Source organism: Accipiter gentilis, chromosome 34, assembly GCF_929443795.1.
Source record: "Accipiter gentilis chromosome 34, bAccGen1.1, whole genome shotgun sequence".
Lineage (NCBI taxonomy): Eukaryota > Metazoa > Chordata > Aves > Accipitriformes > Accipitridae > Astur > Astur gentilis.
Window position 1 is genome coordinate 2,692,240 of NC_064913.1, and position 17,468 is coordinate 2,709,707.

Genomic DNA, 17,468 nt, shown 5'->3' on the forward strand with positions numbered 1-17,468 from the left:
TTTTGGTCACCTTGGTTGCGCCAAGCCCTGTAAAAGGGGATTCTTGTATAGGAACCTCTGGTAGTGCATAAAATTGTGACTTGCAGCAGACTTACTGCCCTCAGCAGATATTTTCTCCTCAAATAAAAGCCTAGCTCCACTGCGTTCTCCCAGAAATGACAAGTCCTTTCTTTTGGGGTTCTTCCTGGAGAAAGTCCAATGATAGCCAGGAGAGCTGCCAAACACTCTGCTTTGATGACACTTCATGACTCCAGTCTCTCCAAGAAAGGGCTTGGTGAAGTTATGGATGGTCTTTGGGTCCAGTCTTTTGATCTTGAATGTTATCCTTGTAAACATCTGCCTTTTTCAGATAAGAGGAAATATAACAGTACTCCTGAAGTACCTGCTTGTTTTCTACAGCCATTGCAAATTTGTCTTTTAGGTGTATGCCATGATAATCTAATAATACAGCCCTTCCATGTAGGGATTAATATATTATACTCAGAGTTTCACTGAAGCAGTTACTGAATTTATTTTGGATATTGGTTTGTGGTTTGGGGGGAGGGGGATTTTCAATATATGCCTTTTCTATATACTTTCACATAAGAAACCACAAAATTAAAAAAATCAAAATACTTAACAAAGCCCAAACATATTCGGATTACTGCTGTGTCCAAATACTGCAAGATACTGTAAATACTTCAAAAATTTGGAAAACCTTTATGCCTGCTGAATAAAATCAAATTAAACCAACACACATCACTAATAGCCTGTCTAGGACAGAGAATCTGCCATATATGAATTACATGCATTAAAATTGCTGTTTCTTATAACACCTTGTTAATGTTGCAAAAGCACATTTTGTTGGGGGGTGTTTCATTGTTCCCCACAGCATAAACTAGAAATGTTCGTGTCACCTTTTCCCCACCTTCTGCTTTCATTTCTTCTGCTAGCCATTGCCATATCCGAGTTCCTTTGGATCTCCAAGGCATTTTTGTTTGTTTATGCTCTTCTCAGAAAAGCCATCTGGTAGGCTAGGAAGTGCTGGAAACTCTCTAGGGATAGTTTGGAGAAGATAGGACCACAATGTCCTTGCTGTTGAAGAATTCTGAATGAAATTCTGTTTACCACTGCTTTCCAAGATAAAGTCTGGGATATTTGTACTTCTTTTTAATGATATATTTGCATGTGTACAGTGTCAAATGGGAGTTACTTATATGGGTCCCTGTTTTAAGGCTTATTATGGGGTGGCATTCCATAAAACTGAGGTTGTGTTAGATGCCCTGGTACCCTCTGGCACAGGTATATTATGCCTATCCTTGATGTAAGCCATGCAACTCAAGCGTGTAGTGACCATTGTCGTGACTTTGTATAAGAAGTCATATACAATAGCTTCTAATATGAACATTCTTAATGTTTGAGGAAGTATAGTGTACAGTTCTAGATTTATCTTAGCGACTGTAAAGCTCACCCAGATTTCCCAATGCAAAACATCCTCCATTCATGGGAGGGAATGGGACCAGATCAGAGGTTGGTGGCTTAGGTTTATCTCCTTTGTATCAACCAGTGAAGTAAACTCCTCTGCTTTATTTCTCCACAGTTCAATTCCTTGGATTTTTTCCCCCATATGTATATTGTATTTATATATATGATTATTCTATTTAAGAGCAATGGGATAGATCCTTATTTTTCTCTGTTTCTTGAAGCACCACAGAACCATTAATTATATTTCTCTGCAAAGTCACATTTGGAAATTATTGCTCCTATTATTCTTCAAGCCAAAACAGTAGGAAGGATTTCCTAGAAACCACACAGGTAAGATTTTTGCAGCAATACTCCGGCTTGTGGGGATCATTTTTATAAAATTAATGGCTGCAAAATTCTGATCTTGATTATGGTAGTAGAAATTCAAATGGTACTTTGAGTCTGCTGGTCGTAGCTGGCTTTGGCATGACCATAATGAGATGCAACCCTTTTGTAGGAGTCAATTTTCTGCTGGCTTTTATAAAAATCTAGTGACACTCCGCAAGGACAGTTTTGAGTCTGCTTCAGCCTAACTCACCGCTGTAACTTGTATCTCCAGAGATACTTAAGAAATGGGGGTACTTCTCACCCAGGACCTTAGGAGACAGAGTCCTCCAAACTCTCATCTACTCTACTGTTTCCATTATTGTCTTATGGGTAATGAATTCCAGTTTTTAAGTCTTGAATTCACTGGAAACAATGGTAGTATTCCCCTTTATTTCTCTGTGAACAGGAGTTTACCAATAAATCTCTCTAGGGAAAATTCTTCATCGTAAAAGCAAGAGGTGTTTACATGTCATTCTCTGGATTGCCTCAATGGGAATAAATGCTGGTAAAACATGTTAGCTTTTCCCAGTAAAAAAATATTTGGAGACTGGATCTTGCAAACTTTTGATTATCTCCAGTAAATTGATGAAGGCCTTAAACTCCCTTCAGATTCTCTGGAAATATAAGACTCTTTCAGGGCCTTGATTTGTCCACATTGCTTGAAAATGCTTATTCTGGCTGAAACGGTAGGAAAGGCAGAAGCAAGGATAGTAGCATTTCTGAACACATTGTAGGAGAAACCTCCCTGAAGTTGGAAGTCATTTCAGAGTTGTCTTTAGATTTCTGATGTATGTTGCCATACGTGATATGTTCTTAATTGGCGTGAAATGACTTTTTTTGGTGCTTTGTCAAATTTGAGCTGCCCCACCCTTAAGCTGACTTTCTGATCAACTTTTCAAATGTCTTTGCAAAAAGTTATGGGCTTCTCTGCTACTGCTGTAAAGCCATCAGAAAGCCAAAATTGCCCAAGTTTTGACCTGTCTACCATAATCCAACAGAATTGAAATTAAGGGAGTTTCACAATGCAGAAATATCCTTGAAGCTTACTGCCAAAACTGGTCAAAGAGATTTCCTGCGTCAACCCGAAATCCACATCAAAAGACTAAAGCTAACTAGCCTCCAGCAGCAGGGAGCATTCAGGTTTGATGTGACTTGGAATAGAAATGCTGCCTTGTTGAAGAGTTTTTTTTTTCCCAAGAGGATTTTCCCAGGGACTGGAAGGCTTATTCCCTACCAAAGGGCAGGACAGCAATCATTTGGACTCAGCGGTCTCATATAAGTTGTATCACGCGAACGTATCATCTCCAACAGAGAGAACGTGTCAGAAAGCGAAGGGGGGAGGGAAAGGTGAAGGAGTTGAGACACTAGAAACTGATGAAATAAAAGTTACCATGGATCATCAGGCTAAAAAGAGGTGAAGACTGAATTTTATTTTATTCAATGTAGCATAAACATTTCAGATGCAACACATATTAATTTCCTTTGTACATGGCGGGACACCGCAATCAAAAATAGCGTGAAATCTTGTCTGCATCTGTTTTTGAAATACTGAATGGAGATGCTACCTCTATCTTTGGAATATAGAGAGGGCCTTTCACTGCCTTCTGAGGACTACTGAAGTTGCCTTTTCAAAATCAGCAGAATTGCCATTTGCTACTATTACACCTTAAAGCTCTCGGGCCACCTGGCACGTCAGGAACAATCCCTCTCTATTGTGGGATTTGCCTGGAAAAGGAGAGAGGGACTGCGGTTATCCAGAGCCAGCTGAGTGTCGCTGGAAGGCAGGTGCCTGAGCAGAGCCGAGCGGAGCAAACCCACGTTCGCTGGGTTTGGCTTTAAATACCCTGACTAGAGCTATCAAGTCTTGTTACCGTAATTACTTCGCGCTGCGTTTGTCAATGAAATGTTTCCAGAGCCTATCCTTCTCTCCAATTTAATGTGAAATAAGGTTATCTAATCTCTCCCTCTCCTTTATCATCTAGGGACGTCAGCATATTTGGACTCTCCCCGTAGCTAAACTGTATGACAGCGCGTACTATTTTCGTGTAGCTGCACCGGTAAGCCTCTTCAAACGGCAACACAGCAAAAAACAAATAGCGTTTGAACTGAGAGAAGATCCTATATGAATCTCCTTTATTTTTCTTCTGCAGGGTTTTGCAGGCTGCTCGACAGATCCTTATTTTGCTGGAATGTTTTTTACCGATTACTACTTCTATTTTTATCGGCAGTGTAACTAAAATGTCGCTGATCGTTCTGTTCTTTGGGGAAAAGACAAGGAAGCTCTTGATATGAAAGAGACACTTGTGAATGGCCCTGGATATTTTTTTAAACCTCTTGCTGAGTTGTATGGCACTTTCTTTTTTGTTTCACTTTTAAATTAAAAAGAAAAGGAGAAAAATGAAGTGTTTGACAACAACCATAGCTCTGCATTTCCAGGAACTGTTTCTAAAAGGATGTGAGGCAATGGAGTATATGATGTGTAAATAAATAATCCCACTGATCATAGTGAAGTTATATGATATTGTACATATAGCAGACAAGAACAAACGGGTAGGAGCTCTGCTGAGCTGGGATACACTCCAGTCCTCAGAAGATGGTAAGATAATAAAATGTTATTTGCAGTCAGGAGACCTGCTTCTGTCCTACAGGCATATACCTCCTTTTAGTATCTGCTGTCCTTTATTTATATGTAAATCTACTTTTTTTTCCCCTAACATAACCAAAAGCAAACAAAACTTTGAGAGAGAAAGGTAGCACTGTGCAAACGCCCTCTAAAATAAGTGCTGTAAATTAGGGAACAACAGGTCAATTCTACAGTGTAAGTATTTCCATTTCAGAAAGCAGTACCATCATTATCATTACAATTGTGTGATTTAATGACACTGCTGCTGTTTGAATGAGATATATTTCAGCAACCCTTTTCATTTTTTTTTTTAACTGTACAACAGGAATGAACTATTTGCTGCTAAATTCAGGTTATTTTTTTCTTGGTGTCTGTGATTTGTGCTAGTGTGATGAAAAAACAGAAATATTTGAGAAGACTAATGTCTTGCCTGCACGGCTTTCTAAGATGGATGTGGGTACACACTTGCGTGGGAGAAATCTTTCTGTTTACATTTAGGAAATACATTTTTAAGGTACAGCTATTTGAATGAAATTTCACATTAGTTGCTCAGACAGAAGGAAAACAGATGTGAAAACCAAGTACACTATCAATAGTGTTGTGGGGTATGTTTAGAGCAATCATTCATTTTGTGTAGAGAAGAGAAAGTAAATATAATGGAGAGACTGTAAGCTTTTAAAGATTTATAATGTAAAAGTTACATTTGAATAACCTTACTCTGAATGAAATTCTGTATTTAGCAGTGAAAGGGAAACATTAGGTAGGAGGAAAAATTAATCTCTACAAAAGAGCTGACTACAGTCTTTGTAAACACCGATGTGTCATGATTGTATATTTATTGCCTGACAACATGATGGGAGAGTTTAATTTGTTTCTACGCTTTCATTTGGCATTTCTTTTGTCACTATTTTGGGATTTCCTTTAAGGATGACCTTCTCGCTCATTTTTGTTTTTAAGACGTGCGTGTTTCAGTTGGGGTTAACTGCAACATCCGTGGATTTTGTTGCCTTGAATGACTCACCGCTTTGACCTTAAACATATAAGGGTTTGGTTTGGGGGTTTTGTTTGTTTGGTTTTTTTTGTTTTGGTGGTGTTTTTCCCCCCCCCGGGAAGTATTTATGGTGTAGACCGCATGTTCTGTAATATCCCAGAGACTAACTGGTCTTGGAACTCTGGATCCAAAAGCATCAGAAGTTTGTGCCTTTTTTCTTTTATGGTCCCTACTTAAGGGTGATTCCTAAGAAGTGTCACCAGGTCACAGATGATAACACATGTGCATTTTGAACAAAAATTGTGCCTGTCTAGACCCACGTGGTTTTCATCACACTGTTCGGGGTTGAAATACTCTTCCCAGTGGCACAGAGCACTGCAGGAGGAGAATGTAAGCTCCCAGTGTTTTCTGTCATCAAAAACCGCCTGTGATTAGAGTCTGGGATGAGATGCATGTGGGATAGGAACTATTTTTTTTGTGAAAAAGCTTGTGGTGCTTCTATTACACATTACTTTGCCCATTCAAGAATTTTCAACTATTTCTTTACTCCTGTCATACGTTTTCAGGAAGGCACTCTTGAAGATTTTAGTCAGGTTTAAGATGACAAGTTGCTGTACAGAGGCTGTGTTCTAACATGACCGTGGAAACAAAAATTCACCTTGGCAAAAGCTACAGAGGAACTGGCAGAAATGAAATACTTCACATTGAAAATACTGTGATAAATAGTGTTCAGGCTCCTGAGAAAATCTGTGAATGACAATGAGCTGAAAGACTTTTTAGATGGGATGACGTATTAACAGTAGTGTTTTGATAATTTTAAATGGGGACCAGATGACTTCTGGCTGTTTGTGACACTAATTATATCGGGGTTACCTCTCAATGAGTTAGTGGGTCAGGGGGCCAGGAGAAAATACTGGTAATGTAACAGAACCCTGAGCATCCATGAACATGCCCTGTTTTTTCCATTTAGAAATTTAGTCCAGCTAAAAAAGTAAAACTTTGCTATTTGCCTGGGATTTCACATATGCCGGGTCCAAAAGTGCAAGAGAAGAAGATACCTGATGTAACAATTCAACCTATAATTGCATTATGGCTCATTTTAATGAGAGTCAGCCAGGTGCTTGGTCACCTGGGAATCCCAGAAAATTCTCTTTCCCCCTGGCTAATGTTTTCAGAATACATGGAATTGGCAGGCATGTGCTGGCTGGCTGCACAGTGCGTGTACAGCGGGTTCAACAACCCCAGAGAGTATCAGCCTGTACGGATTTTGGCTGGGATGGAGTTAATTTTCTTCACAGTAGCTAGTATGGGGCTATATTTTGGATTTGTGCTGAAAACAGCGTTGATAACACAGAGATATTTCAGTTACTTCTGAGCAGTGCTTACACAGCATCAAGGCTTTTCTACTTCTCAGACTACCCTGCCAGCCAGCAGGCTGGGGGTGGGGGGGCCACAAGGATGTGGGAGGGGGCACAGCCATGACAAGGGATATTCCAGACCATAGGACATCGTGCTCAGTATATAAAGCTGGGGGAAGAAGAGTGAACGGGGGACATTGGGAGTGATGGCGTTTGTCTTCCCAAGTCACCGTTAGGCATGATGGAGCCCTGCTGTCCTGGAGATGGCTGAACACCCGCCTGCCCGTGGGGAGTGGGGAATGAATTCCTTGGTTTGCTTTGCTTGCGTGCACGGCTTTTGGTTTACCTGTTAAACTGTCTTTATCCCAGCCCATGAGTTTTCTCACTTTTGATTCTCTCCCCCACCTCATGGGAGGAGTGGGCGAGCGGCTGGGTGGGGGTTGGCTGCCTGCCGGCGTTAAACCACGACACAGCCCCACCAGATGTACGGCGGGTGATGTGCACGCCCAGATTTTGGTCCATTTTGGTGTGGAAATATGGAAACTTTAGGAATGATTCCCACTCCCGTATCTGCTGAGCCTTCGCTTTCCTGTGTTTGGGGAGGTAGAACTCAGGTTGACACCACTGGACTGGTGACATTCTCCACCTCGTGCAGTCCTTCTCCCTTGTACCACACTGAACTAGCACTGCTGTAGAACAGCACGGGGAAAACATGGCCGGCAGCATTTTCTGTCCTGAACAACTAAAGGAAGTATGGATTGGCTTTTCCAAATGAAAAACTTGGTTCTAGAAAGTTCAAGGGTCTCAGTTGGGTTTTTTTTTTTGCCATTTCTGTGTGCTCAGTGATAAAATTGCAATGATTTTTAATGGTGGTAATTACAATGTAATTTGAAACAACTTTTGTGGTACTGAATAATGAATCGTTGATGTTTTATGTACGTTCAACCTGGAGCAGGAAATTCCCTTTCCCTTACCTGTTCTTAACACAATGTGGATGAATTGTAGAGGCCTCCAGACATCCATCACCGGAATAATTCCCCCTAACTTGAGAGGCAGCTGAGGCAAAGCAACTGTCCAGTCTGGGTGATAAACACAGCCATAAATTGCAGAAGGGAAAACTAGAGCTAGAATAGGGTGATCTGGTACTGTTTGATCTGGGTTTCAAACCATGCTGTTCATATCAATGAACATGATACAGCAATTCACGTTTTTACTTGACTGTAACACAAATTACCTAGCCTTGCTTTCGGTAAGTTTGATCTAGCGGTGGCAGTGGCATTTTAAGTGAGGACCTGAGATCACTTGGAAGCCCGGCGCACTAAGTAGAGAGGCTATAAAGGGAAAAACCTGCACGGTCACCCCATGGAAACCAAGTACAAGGCAGAAAAGCAGAACGAGTGGTTCTGGGGTGTGAGCCCGCAGCTGGAATTAGCCGATAGCCTTCAGGCACAGCCCCAGCTGAAGCTGTAGACAGCTTCAGACATTTTTCTGGGATCATAGCTTGCTTTCTAGAATCAGAAAAATACTTGCATTGAGAACTGTTAGCAGGTTAAATTCTGCTCACAGTGCGAGAAGTTGCTCACTCAGGAGTCATTGACTTCTTAAATTACAAATCCATTGCATAGAACCTGAGTCAATCCAGCTGCAAAATGAAAACTTGATTTACATCAGGCTTACTCTTTCTGTTGACCTGAGTGCAAGAGTATGTTTAAAATAAATCAGTTCATTGTAGGTATAGAAACTACTTTCAAGACACACAGAAAATTAATTGTAGTTTATAAACTAGTTGCAGTGCCTTAGGACTTTTATATGATACCTTGTTTATAGGAAGACATGGCTTTTATATATGACATTATAGTATGCTTAAAAGCATTAAACACAACTGATGGAAACTCATTATAGGAATAGTTTACTGATCTCAGCTTCATCTTGGAATAATTCTACTTAATGTCCCAGCTAAACTGTGACACGGAGAAACAATTTCCTGCAGATTTGTGTCCTGTATTGCTGATAGTCTGCCACTGCAAAAATCCCAGCCGCTCTGCTGTCTTCTGTGTATCGCTCTTCCACATGATGTTTGCTTCCTCCTGGATTCCCTACCTGTTGGATGAAGCAAAAGGCAGGACCAGCTCCGATCTGAGCTGTTCTCATATTCATGGGGAAAAGCTGGCTGCTTCTTCACGCAGGGAATTCCTACCTGCCTTTGGAAATATTAGATTGTCCCTGTCTGTTTCTTTGTTTGGGCACCAGTTTGGATCTTTTTCTCTTCTTGGCTTCAGACTTTCTCAAATCTTGTAGAAACATAATATGGCTGAGCCTCTATCGAATTGGATTGTAATTGGTCAACACATTAAAAATTACTAGTAAGCACAACAGGGAGTTTGATCATATCAGCTTGGAAATTTGAGGTTCTCTTTAAAGCCAGGATTTAGTTCATTCCGAACAAAAGAATCTTGAGTGATGGCTCTCAGGTTCCTTAGGAGAGATGGTGCTTTTTGAAACAGGATGTTTGGGAAGTTTTAATTTGTAGATCCAGAGCTTTGGATAACATCTTTGACACAAGGAGGCTGGGAATCAGTCTGGCCCCTCTGTAGACCTGGAGCCACTGATGGAGCCTTCATGCTTCCATTGCTCACTAATAAGACTTTTCTAATAGTATTTTCCCTCCTTGAAGGGAAAGGGAACTGGAAGTGGGGCAGTGTTGTAAGGGTAAATGCATTAAACACGCTGAGATGCTTATATGTGTCAGGTTTATATATGTCTGAGACTAATCAAACAGACCCTGTTTTAGTAAAACAACCTGCTCAGCACTTTTGAAAAATCAGGCGCAGTGAGGACTGTATAGGTCTAACTTTAGCTTTCCAGTTTGAATGCTTTGGTCTTGGCATGTTAACTCAAAATCCTCATTAGGCTTTAGAAATATTCCTCCAGAAAAAGCATGAACATCTTTTTTTCTGGACAATGGTGATCAAGCATTTGTAAGAAGCAATTTTCACTGTTACATTTCCACCCACCCTCCCTTGGTCTTATGCATGCAGGGTATTTGTTAAATTTTTCTCGTATGATATAGGTGTGTTTGCTCACTGTGGAGTGAGTAATTTTAATTAGCAACTGCAAACCACGAAATAATACCTGGAGTGGCAGCTGCTGCCTATGTCCCATGCTCCTAAAATTATTGGCTGAAACAACAGTGCTTCCTAAGGCAACACCAAGGCGTAAGAATGTCCCAGTCTTAGGTTATGCGTATTTTGTCCACTGACTTGCTTCCCCTCCTGCTAAGCTTTGGAGAGGGCCGAGCGGTGGTCGCATCCCAGTAGCAGGCACCAGCAGCCTGGCCAATGTGCTGTGGGTTCTGCTGGGATGGACTGGGCTCCCGTACCCGCCTGGCCCAGCCTCAGCGATCCCTAGCGAGTCTCCAGCCCATGGGACTTGCTGCCGCCCTGGTTGTGCTCAATGAGGTTCGAGATGCGTTAAGGCTCTTTAGTTAGTCCTAGTGTGTCTTGCCCAGGTCCAGCGTAGGTTAAAAAAAGAAAAATTCACGCGCTCGCAGCACTTCGGGCAGCTTGACGTCCTCATAAATACAGTCTCCTCTCCCCGCCTCCAGCTTCCCAAATAGCACGTCGTCTTGTCAAAACAGCACACGAATGAACATTTCCAGCGCGAGCCCAAGGCCTATGTTCAAAATCGCGGGTTTCGCATTGGCGATCCTGACCCGATTTTAACCCCGGTTGCTATGGCACTCGGCGGGCCGGGCGGTCGGGGCGATGCGGCGGTGGCACACAAGCCCTTTTGTTGCTCCTTGGCCTGGCTCCAGCCAGCTCGTCTCCCCCCCTTCTCCTTCCACCGTGCAGCAGCTGGCAGCAGCCTACATCTGCCGGCCGGGTCGGTCCCGCGGTGGAGTCACCTTCTGCCGGGCACCCAGAGCTGTTCCCCTGCGGAACACGGCTCCCATCCTTTGGCTGCATGCCCCTCCGTTGGAAAAGCCTTCGTCTTCCCGCTCCCGGGCTTTGAGCAGCCTCCTTCTCCTCTTCCCTAACTAGCTGCTTTCCAGCTGTCCCGTGTCCTGCTTTACTCCCTCCCAAAAAAAGGAACGCGTTACAATACTTTTAAAGGATGAGATTTAAAATAGGTCATCTTCTTAGTAACGGGTAGAAAGGAAAGTGACTTTTATGAACAGGATTTAAAACAAAACTCATTATTTTAGAGGCGGATGTTTTAATTTCTAGTTGATGTTAAATATATCGCAATTGCCTACAAGCAGTGATATAAGCACAGGATTTGCAAATCTGAGTTTAATGTTAATTTAGCTGGTAGAGATGCTCTGCGGGGTAATCAGTGCTTTGCATTTTTCATTCAATCTTAATGTTACACTTTCCCTTCCACAACATAATCTCAACCACAGACCAGCTGGCTGTGTTGATTAAAATCCTCTTTCTGCTTTTTATTAATCTTCATGGTTTTGCCCTAGAATTATGAAGTGGTCACGGTCTATCAGGAAGGAAATCTGCTGGGCCAGAATGCAGTATTTACAAATCAAGATTTCTGCCTAAAGCATATTGCTGAGTCCTAAAATAAGTGGTGTCCCGAATCCTTTGTTATATCCACAGAAAGTCTTACATGAGTTTGGAACAAAGCTCTTCAGATTAAATTACTTACAAATAATTCATTATGCATTTGGCTGACGCGTTTTCTCACCAAAAACCTAGATTAAGAGAACGTCATTAGGGGATGGGGCTGACTGCAGACTTTTGTTGTCAGTAGGCCTAACTCTGCATTTTGGAGGCGTAGAGTCGTGCAAGCCCTTTTTGTGGACCCTCGTTGCATTTACCTTGATAGCAGAGAGGGAATCGATGGGGGTCAAGGTGTTGCTGGAAGGGGGAGCACTGATCCAGGAGTCAGAAGTTCCTCGGGATGCACAGCAAAGGGGTGGGAAACCTTCTCAAATGGAAGGCGATGGAGCAGCGGGAAGGATGCTCTGGTTCCCAAGATTAGTCCAAAGGCTGTTGGGGCACATTCTCGATCTTCCTTGCTCTGCAAAGCTCCTTGCACAAAGGCTGTTTGTCCAGACTGGATGAGATTCACCCCAAACAAGTAATATGCTCTGTGTGTTGTTGCTTTTTGGCAAATAACTATTTGATCACGATGAATTGATTTTTTTTTTTTTAAAACTAATTTGATGTGATGATTAGGCAATCGCTTTAGCACGTGTTTTTTCAATTATCTCTCATTAACAAAATGAGGCAGTAACTAAGCATAATCTGCCTTTTCCTGATTTCTCACAAGGTTAATTAAGACTGCGGATATTCTTGCTGAGGGGGTTGGATATGTTTGCATCTAGGATGGTTAAAGTGGTTATATACTGTATTTATGCCACCTATACTTTGGCCAAGATCCTACGCTTAAGGAGGGTACTCTGAAAATGTTACACAGGTAGAGAGATCTGCCCACAAGGTCTTTGCTGTACCCTTCGCTACTGTATGTTGCTGTTGGGGACTGTGTCAGTGCATGCATTTGGGGCAGAGAGAGCACAAAATGATGATGGATGCTTATAAATAATGCATACTAATACCTCAGAATTTTGCTACAGGGAGTCTGGTTTAGTCTTAGAAGAAGGAAGTTTCCTATGAGCCAGCTCTGCTGTGGCTTGAACTGTTGAACACAAGCTCTGGCTGTTTGGGAATTAGTCTTCTGTGAACGGAGCTGTTCTTTCTCTGTCTTCTTGTGGGTGTCTTAAACTTTCGTAGGGTCCCCTTTCCTCGAAGTTTCTCAGTTTCTAGGCTTGTTTGGAGTCTGCTGCAACCTTATGATTTTGCAATTTTAATCTTCAAAAAGCAATTCCTTTTTCTTACTCTGGAGGGCCTTGGCTGCAAAAAAAGTCAGTTCTGATTTCCTCTCTTCCCAATTTACTTTTATCTGTTTTCCAGGCATTGATAGTAGTTTTTGAAGCTCTGATTTCTTCAGGCATAGCAACTTGCACTAGCAGCTTGCTGTGGTAACCTCAGTGCTGATAGGATGCTGGTGAGCATCGCTTGGCTGACTGCTGACGGCTCATGGGTACTACTCAAAGAAACCAACGCCCAAAAGGCTACTGGGTGGTGCAGGTTAATTGCCTTATTTTTCTCCTCGTGACTGCCCGGCTCTTACTTGCATTGGACTTTTGCCATCTCAGGCATTTTTTTAAATATAGCGTGCATAGCAGCTGTGAAGTGACAGGTAGCGGCATTCAGTGGATGCTCTTCCCTTGTAGCCTCCAGCATTCCCATGTACCTTCCCCCAACAGCATCGTGGCCAAAGCAGCTCAGATTACCCCTTCGGCAGTAGTCTTACCACTTTCCTTTGTCATCTGCTTGCTTTAAGGATCTGTCTGTTGCCTTGTCTGTTGGTAAATACCATCCCAAATTCAAAATTCTTGCCCTTATCTTCCAGAAATATTCAGCAGCTTGGGATCTCTCTGCTGGCTTTTGTGTTTCTCCCTCCTTTTGGGCCATCGCTTTTGTCCCTGTGCTTTCTCACATAAAGCCCTCTTCCAGGTCACTATTTCCTACCAATACTAACCTAAATCATCAGAGGCTCAGCCACGCCACCAAATAGGTATTTCATTAAGAATCAACGCTACAGTATGAAACCTCGGTGCCTTCTGTGCTTGTGGATGGTCTTACTGACTTCAGCTGGTGGTCCATGGAGCACCAGTGGTCCTCTGGGACTGGGCAGGCCTCCGGTCCATGGGGGACAAGCTGAACACTTCACAAGCAGAAAATACAAAAATGAATAGAACTGCTTAACAAGAATGCAAACTCTGCATTTCTGGTTCACTTTACTGTCCCTTAAGGGTTTCTTTTTGCATTAGGTTACGTGGTTAAATGTAGTTTTCACGACAACAGAGTGACCTGAAGCATCTCGCTCAATGTGTCTGTCTTGGCAAGGTTGAGTTTCCTTGCTTCTGTTCAGACAGCTACCAAGAACTGTACTCCCTGTGTTTACTTATTTAAACTGAATTAGGTATCATGGTTACACGAATCAAAACAAAAATAGTCTGTGTATCCAAGAAGCAGCTGATGTTCTGTTTCTGGAGTAAAATATATGTAGAGAAATTTTTCTTCATTGCAGAAAGAAGAAAAAAAAAATCCGAACCTGTCAAAGTCAAGCATATTAAAGGAGATGGTTGCAAGAAGACGACCCATATGCTGTACATAATATATGACTTTCTTCCTCTTCTATATCTGCCCTCCAAAAGATGAAAAATTATGAGGGCTGAAACTGAAAGCATCATTAAATGTTAATCTGCTGGGTCTTCCTTAGTGCTAGCGAGGTCAGGCTGAGCCGCAGAACACAGCGACAGATGGAGCATCCTCTGTGAAATCGTTCCACGTTGCCAAACGCCGCTGGTAGACGAGCTGTCTGTCGCCACGCACGTGCTCTGGCCGCGCGCCCCGTGAGCTCCCTGCCCGGGCTGGGAGCGCTCCGAGGGACCCGGGGGTCCAGGCAGGACGATGCCGGCGTGGGCAATGCCACGTGTGGACACCGAGTCGGGAAGGACGGGCTTTAGGTTAGGGCCGGTAACGAGTTTTCTGCCTCTCTGAGCGTTAGCATAACCTGCGGGCAGGAAAATGCGGGTTTTTTGCAAATGGTTTGTCCTGGCGTAGCGCTGAGCCGGGGATCTCTAAATCGCTCGGAAGGGCACTCTCCCTGCTGAGCCTGGTTCCTGTGTTTTTCATCACCTTGTACGAAAAAGAGTCAAGTCTCGGAGGCTTGCCGTCTTTGCAAAATTAAGTTGAAAGCTCCTGACTGACAGCCTTAAGGGTTTTTCCCATAAACGATTGAAGCTATACGGCAGCTGCGACAGAAGGGTAGGTTTTGCTTGGTGTCTAGCTATGCCTGCTTTTGACCAGGCTCCCTACGCTGCTGCGCTTTTGGCATCACCACTTCGTAACTCGCCAGCTAATTTAGCGATGAAGCTGCTGACAGGAAAACAAACCACTCAAGTTCCTCCCTAAAGCTTCGGCACAGCAAAAAATGGGAACGATCCCCAAATCAATGCCTGCCCCAGCTCCTTTTTGCCAAAGTCCTTTGCGGCAGAGGAGCCGAGGCTGTTCCCCAGGGCTGCCAGAGCCAGCGTCGCAGACGCTGTGGCCTTAGGATCTGTCTGCTCTCATTCAGAAGGGAGATAACACGAGCGTTATTCAATGTCACCTACCCCAGGGATGTGACACAGAGGTGGTCTGCAAGCCTCGTCCTCTGCCTCGCGTATGGAAGAGAGCTCTTCCCGCTGCACGAGCAAAGGGGACGAAGAAGACCTAAAGCTCCAATGTCCTGTCTCCAGTGTCCTAAAGCTCTGGTGAAGCGGTGGTGTCACCGCCTCGGTGCTACCCGATACATTTTGGTGATGACCTGGGTTACACGTGTGGTTCAAGCGACTTCTGAGAGGCAGTGTCACCGCTGATACGTTAAATAATGTTTAGGGCTGTAGCGAAATCCTTAGAAAACAGTGGAGCTTTGCTCAGTCACTGCTGGTTATGAGTCTACTCGTTTCAACTGTGTCTAACCTGGGTTGCACATTTTCCCAGCACAGGCAGTTTCTGGGCTTGACTGCTCGTGAGGGCCAAGAATGTTTGTGGAACCTTAAAATGAAGCTTTTAAACTTAAGTGTTAGATCAATAATTGAGTTTTTGTATTCGAGCTTTTTCCTCAGATGAACTGAGCAGCATCAAACCTGAAACAAATGGGTTGCGCACCTTCACCTATGCATTGCAGCAAAGAGGAGAGCAAAGTAATGTTTGCTCAACAGAAAAACATTATACTTGCCAACAAAGGTTGTAGGTACTTCTGCTTTTGAGGCAATGACAGGCTTTCACTCACAGTGGTTGTAAAGAGGTAAATACCCAGAATATGAAGGCGGCTCAGCCCTGGACAGAATAACGTCTAGGGCAAACCGGTACTGGTGGTGGTGTACCTTTAAAATATCAATATATGAATGGCAGGTAGACTGACAGGCAGCTCAGGTGTCCATGAAGTGGGGACAAGGTGATAAATTGTCAAGCTGAGCTAGGGACAGCAGAGTCTGAGACTACTCTACCTGAGGTTACCCAAGAGGACCCTGGCAGAGCAAGGAGCAGAAACTGCATCTTCCAAATTGCAAAACGGCCTCCAAGCCAAGGGCTCGCCTTTGCTTTCTCACTGACATCTCCTAACTCCTCTTCCTAAGCTCTGCTCTGTGCCTGCCTTTCCGTAGGTGGCAAAGAGCCAGCTCACGTGGGCTCACAAGGAGTTTTGTAGCCTGATAATATTTCTCAAAACAGCAGGCATCACACTGATGCTGTGACAGTTTCACGTTGGGTGAAATCTCACTGACTGTGGGATTAAATTTATGTTTCTCCAAAAAGGCTAATACAAAAATGTGCTTATCTCAGGAGAAGTGAAGTTCTCCCTTGGCTGCGTGGAGTCATTGCCTTATCTTCTGGGGAGGGAGGAAAAGTGGCCACTGTTGCATGGGGTATCTGGGAGCACAAGCTCTACCCAGGATGGGAAGAGAGAGCCAAGGTCGCTTCCCTTACGATTCTTCTTGGATTTACAGCATTTCTGTGGGTTGTGGAGTTATAAAATCCTGGCACCTGCGTGTCTTGTCTTTGCTTCCTCGTCCTACAGGTTTTATTCAGACTTGTGTCAATTTTCTTCTCCAGGTATATGCCCAGCTGGGTTTTGATAATGCTTCCAGAAGCCCCTGTGCAGTTTTCTCTTCAATTACTGCCTCCCCTCTGGGAAGATTTTACATTTCCAAATGTGCTGAAAAGCATGTTTCCTACATCTACTTTAACAGTGCTAACAGAGCTCCCTCCCCAGGCTCTGGAGACTCCCAGGACACACAGGGTCAGTGCATTGCTCTGCTTCAGCGTAGCCGTGTCAAGTTTTCTTTTTAAAACGTCTCATTCAACATATCGTAGAACATTAATCCTTTCTCTTCAATAGATAAGCCTGCGTTTTTGGCAACAAATGCAGGAAGATAGCCAGTATGGAGCAAGAACTGTGTGAATTTGCTTCTACTGAATGCTGCATCGTGCTAAGGTACTCTGGTGCAGATGGGGCTCCAGATGGGGGTCAGACATCCACCGTTTAATGTCTCTGGAGCAAACGTCCCCCTCTTTCCGTGCTTGCGTTTGCAGGGAGCGTGCTGCATGTCTGAGCAGGGAGATGGCCATTTGTGTAACAGAGCTGGTGAAATGTGTTACAAACAAAAACATGCGCTGTGCTTCATCCTGGAGGCCCTGCTCTTGTGCTTTCTTCTTTAATTGTTTCAGTGGACGTAACTAAGCCACTCAAACAGAAAGTCTGTGGCTGGTCCACGTGCAAGAAACGCGCAGTAGCCATCGTGAACGGGTGATGCGGTTCCTGGAGCTCTGCCGTGGACACCCCGAGACCGAGGTGCTGTCATTCACCCGCATCCATTCGTGACCCGGAGAAAGAGAATTTGACATATTAACTTGGTGCTGCAGTGTCAGCCAGTGCCTTCTGAGCGAGGGTACAGCTGCGTGGTGCTTTTCAGGAAGAAGTGGGCAAGCCAGCTAGAAACCCACCCCAAAATGTAAGGGAGGTCTCCACAAATATTGCTGATGAGCTCTGCAGAGGCACGACTAGAGAGCCCTCACAACTTGCAAAAGCTCTCCTGGCATTT

The 17,468-nt window shown here is 43.7% G+C and overlaps 1 protein-coding gene across 1 annotated transcript in view; it reads left to right on the plus strand.

The window, feature by feature from the left end:
* MYRFL (myelin regulatory factor like) overlaps nt 1-4,078 on the plus strand; it is a 38,865-nt gene extending 34,787 nt beyond the window's left edge. The window contains exons 23-25 of the mRNA XM_049792017.1: nt 1,686-1,794; nt 3,813-3,887; nt 3,981-4,078. Of these exons, the coding sequence (XP_049647974.1) occupies nt 1,686-1,794; nt 3,813-3,887; nt 3,981-4,067 (271 nt within the window). The 3' untranslated portion in view covers nt 4,068-4,078. The remainder of the gene's footprint in view (nt 1-1,685; nt 1,795-3,812; nt 3,888-3,980) is intronic.
* Nucleotides 4,079-17,468: the final 13,390 nt, after the last annotated feature.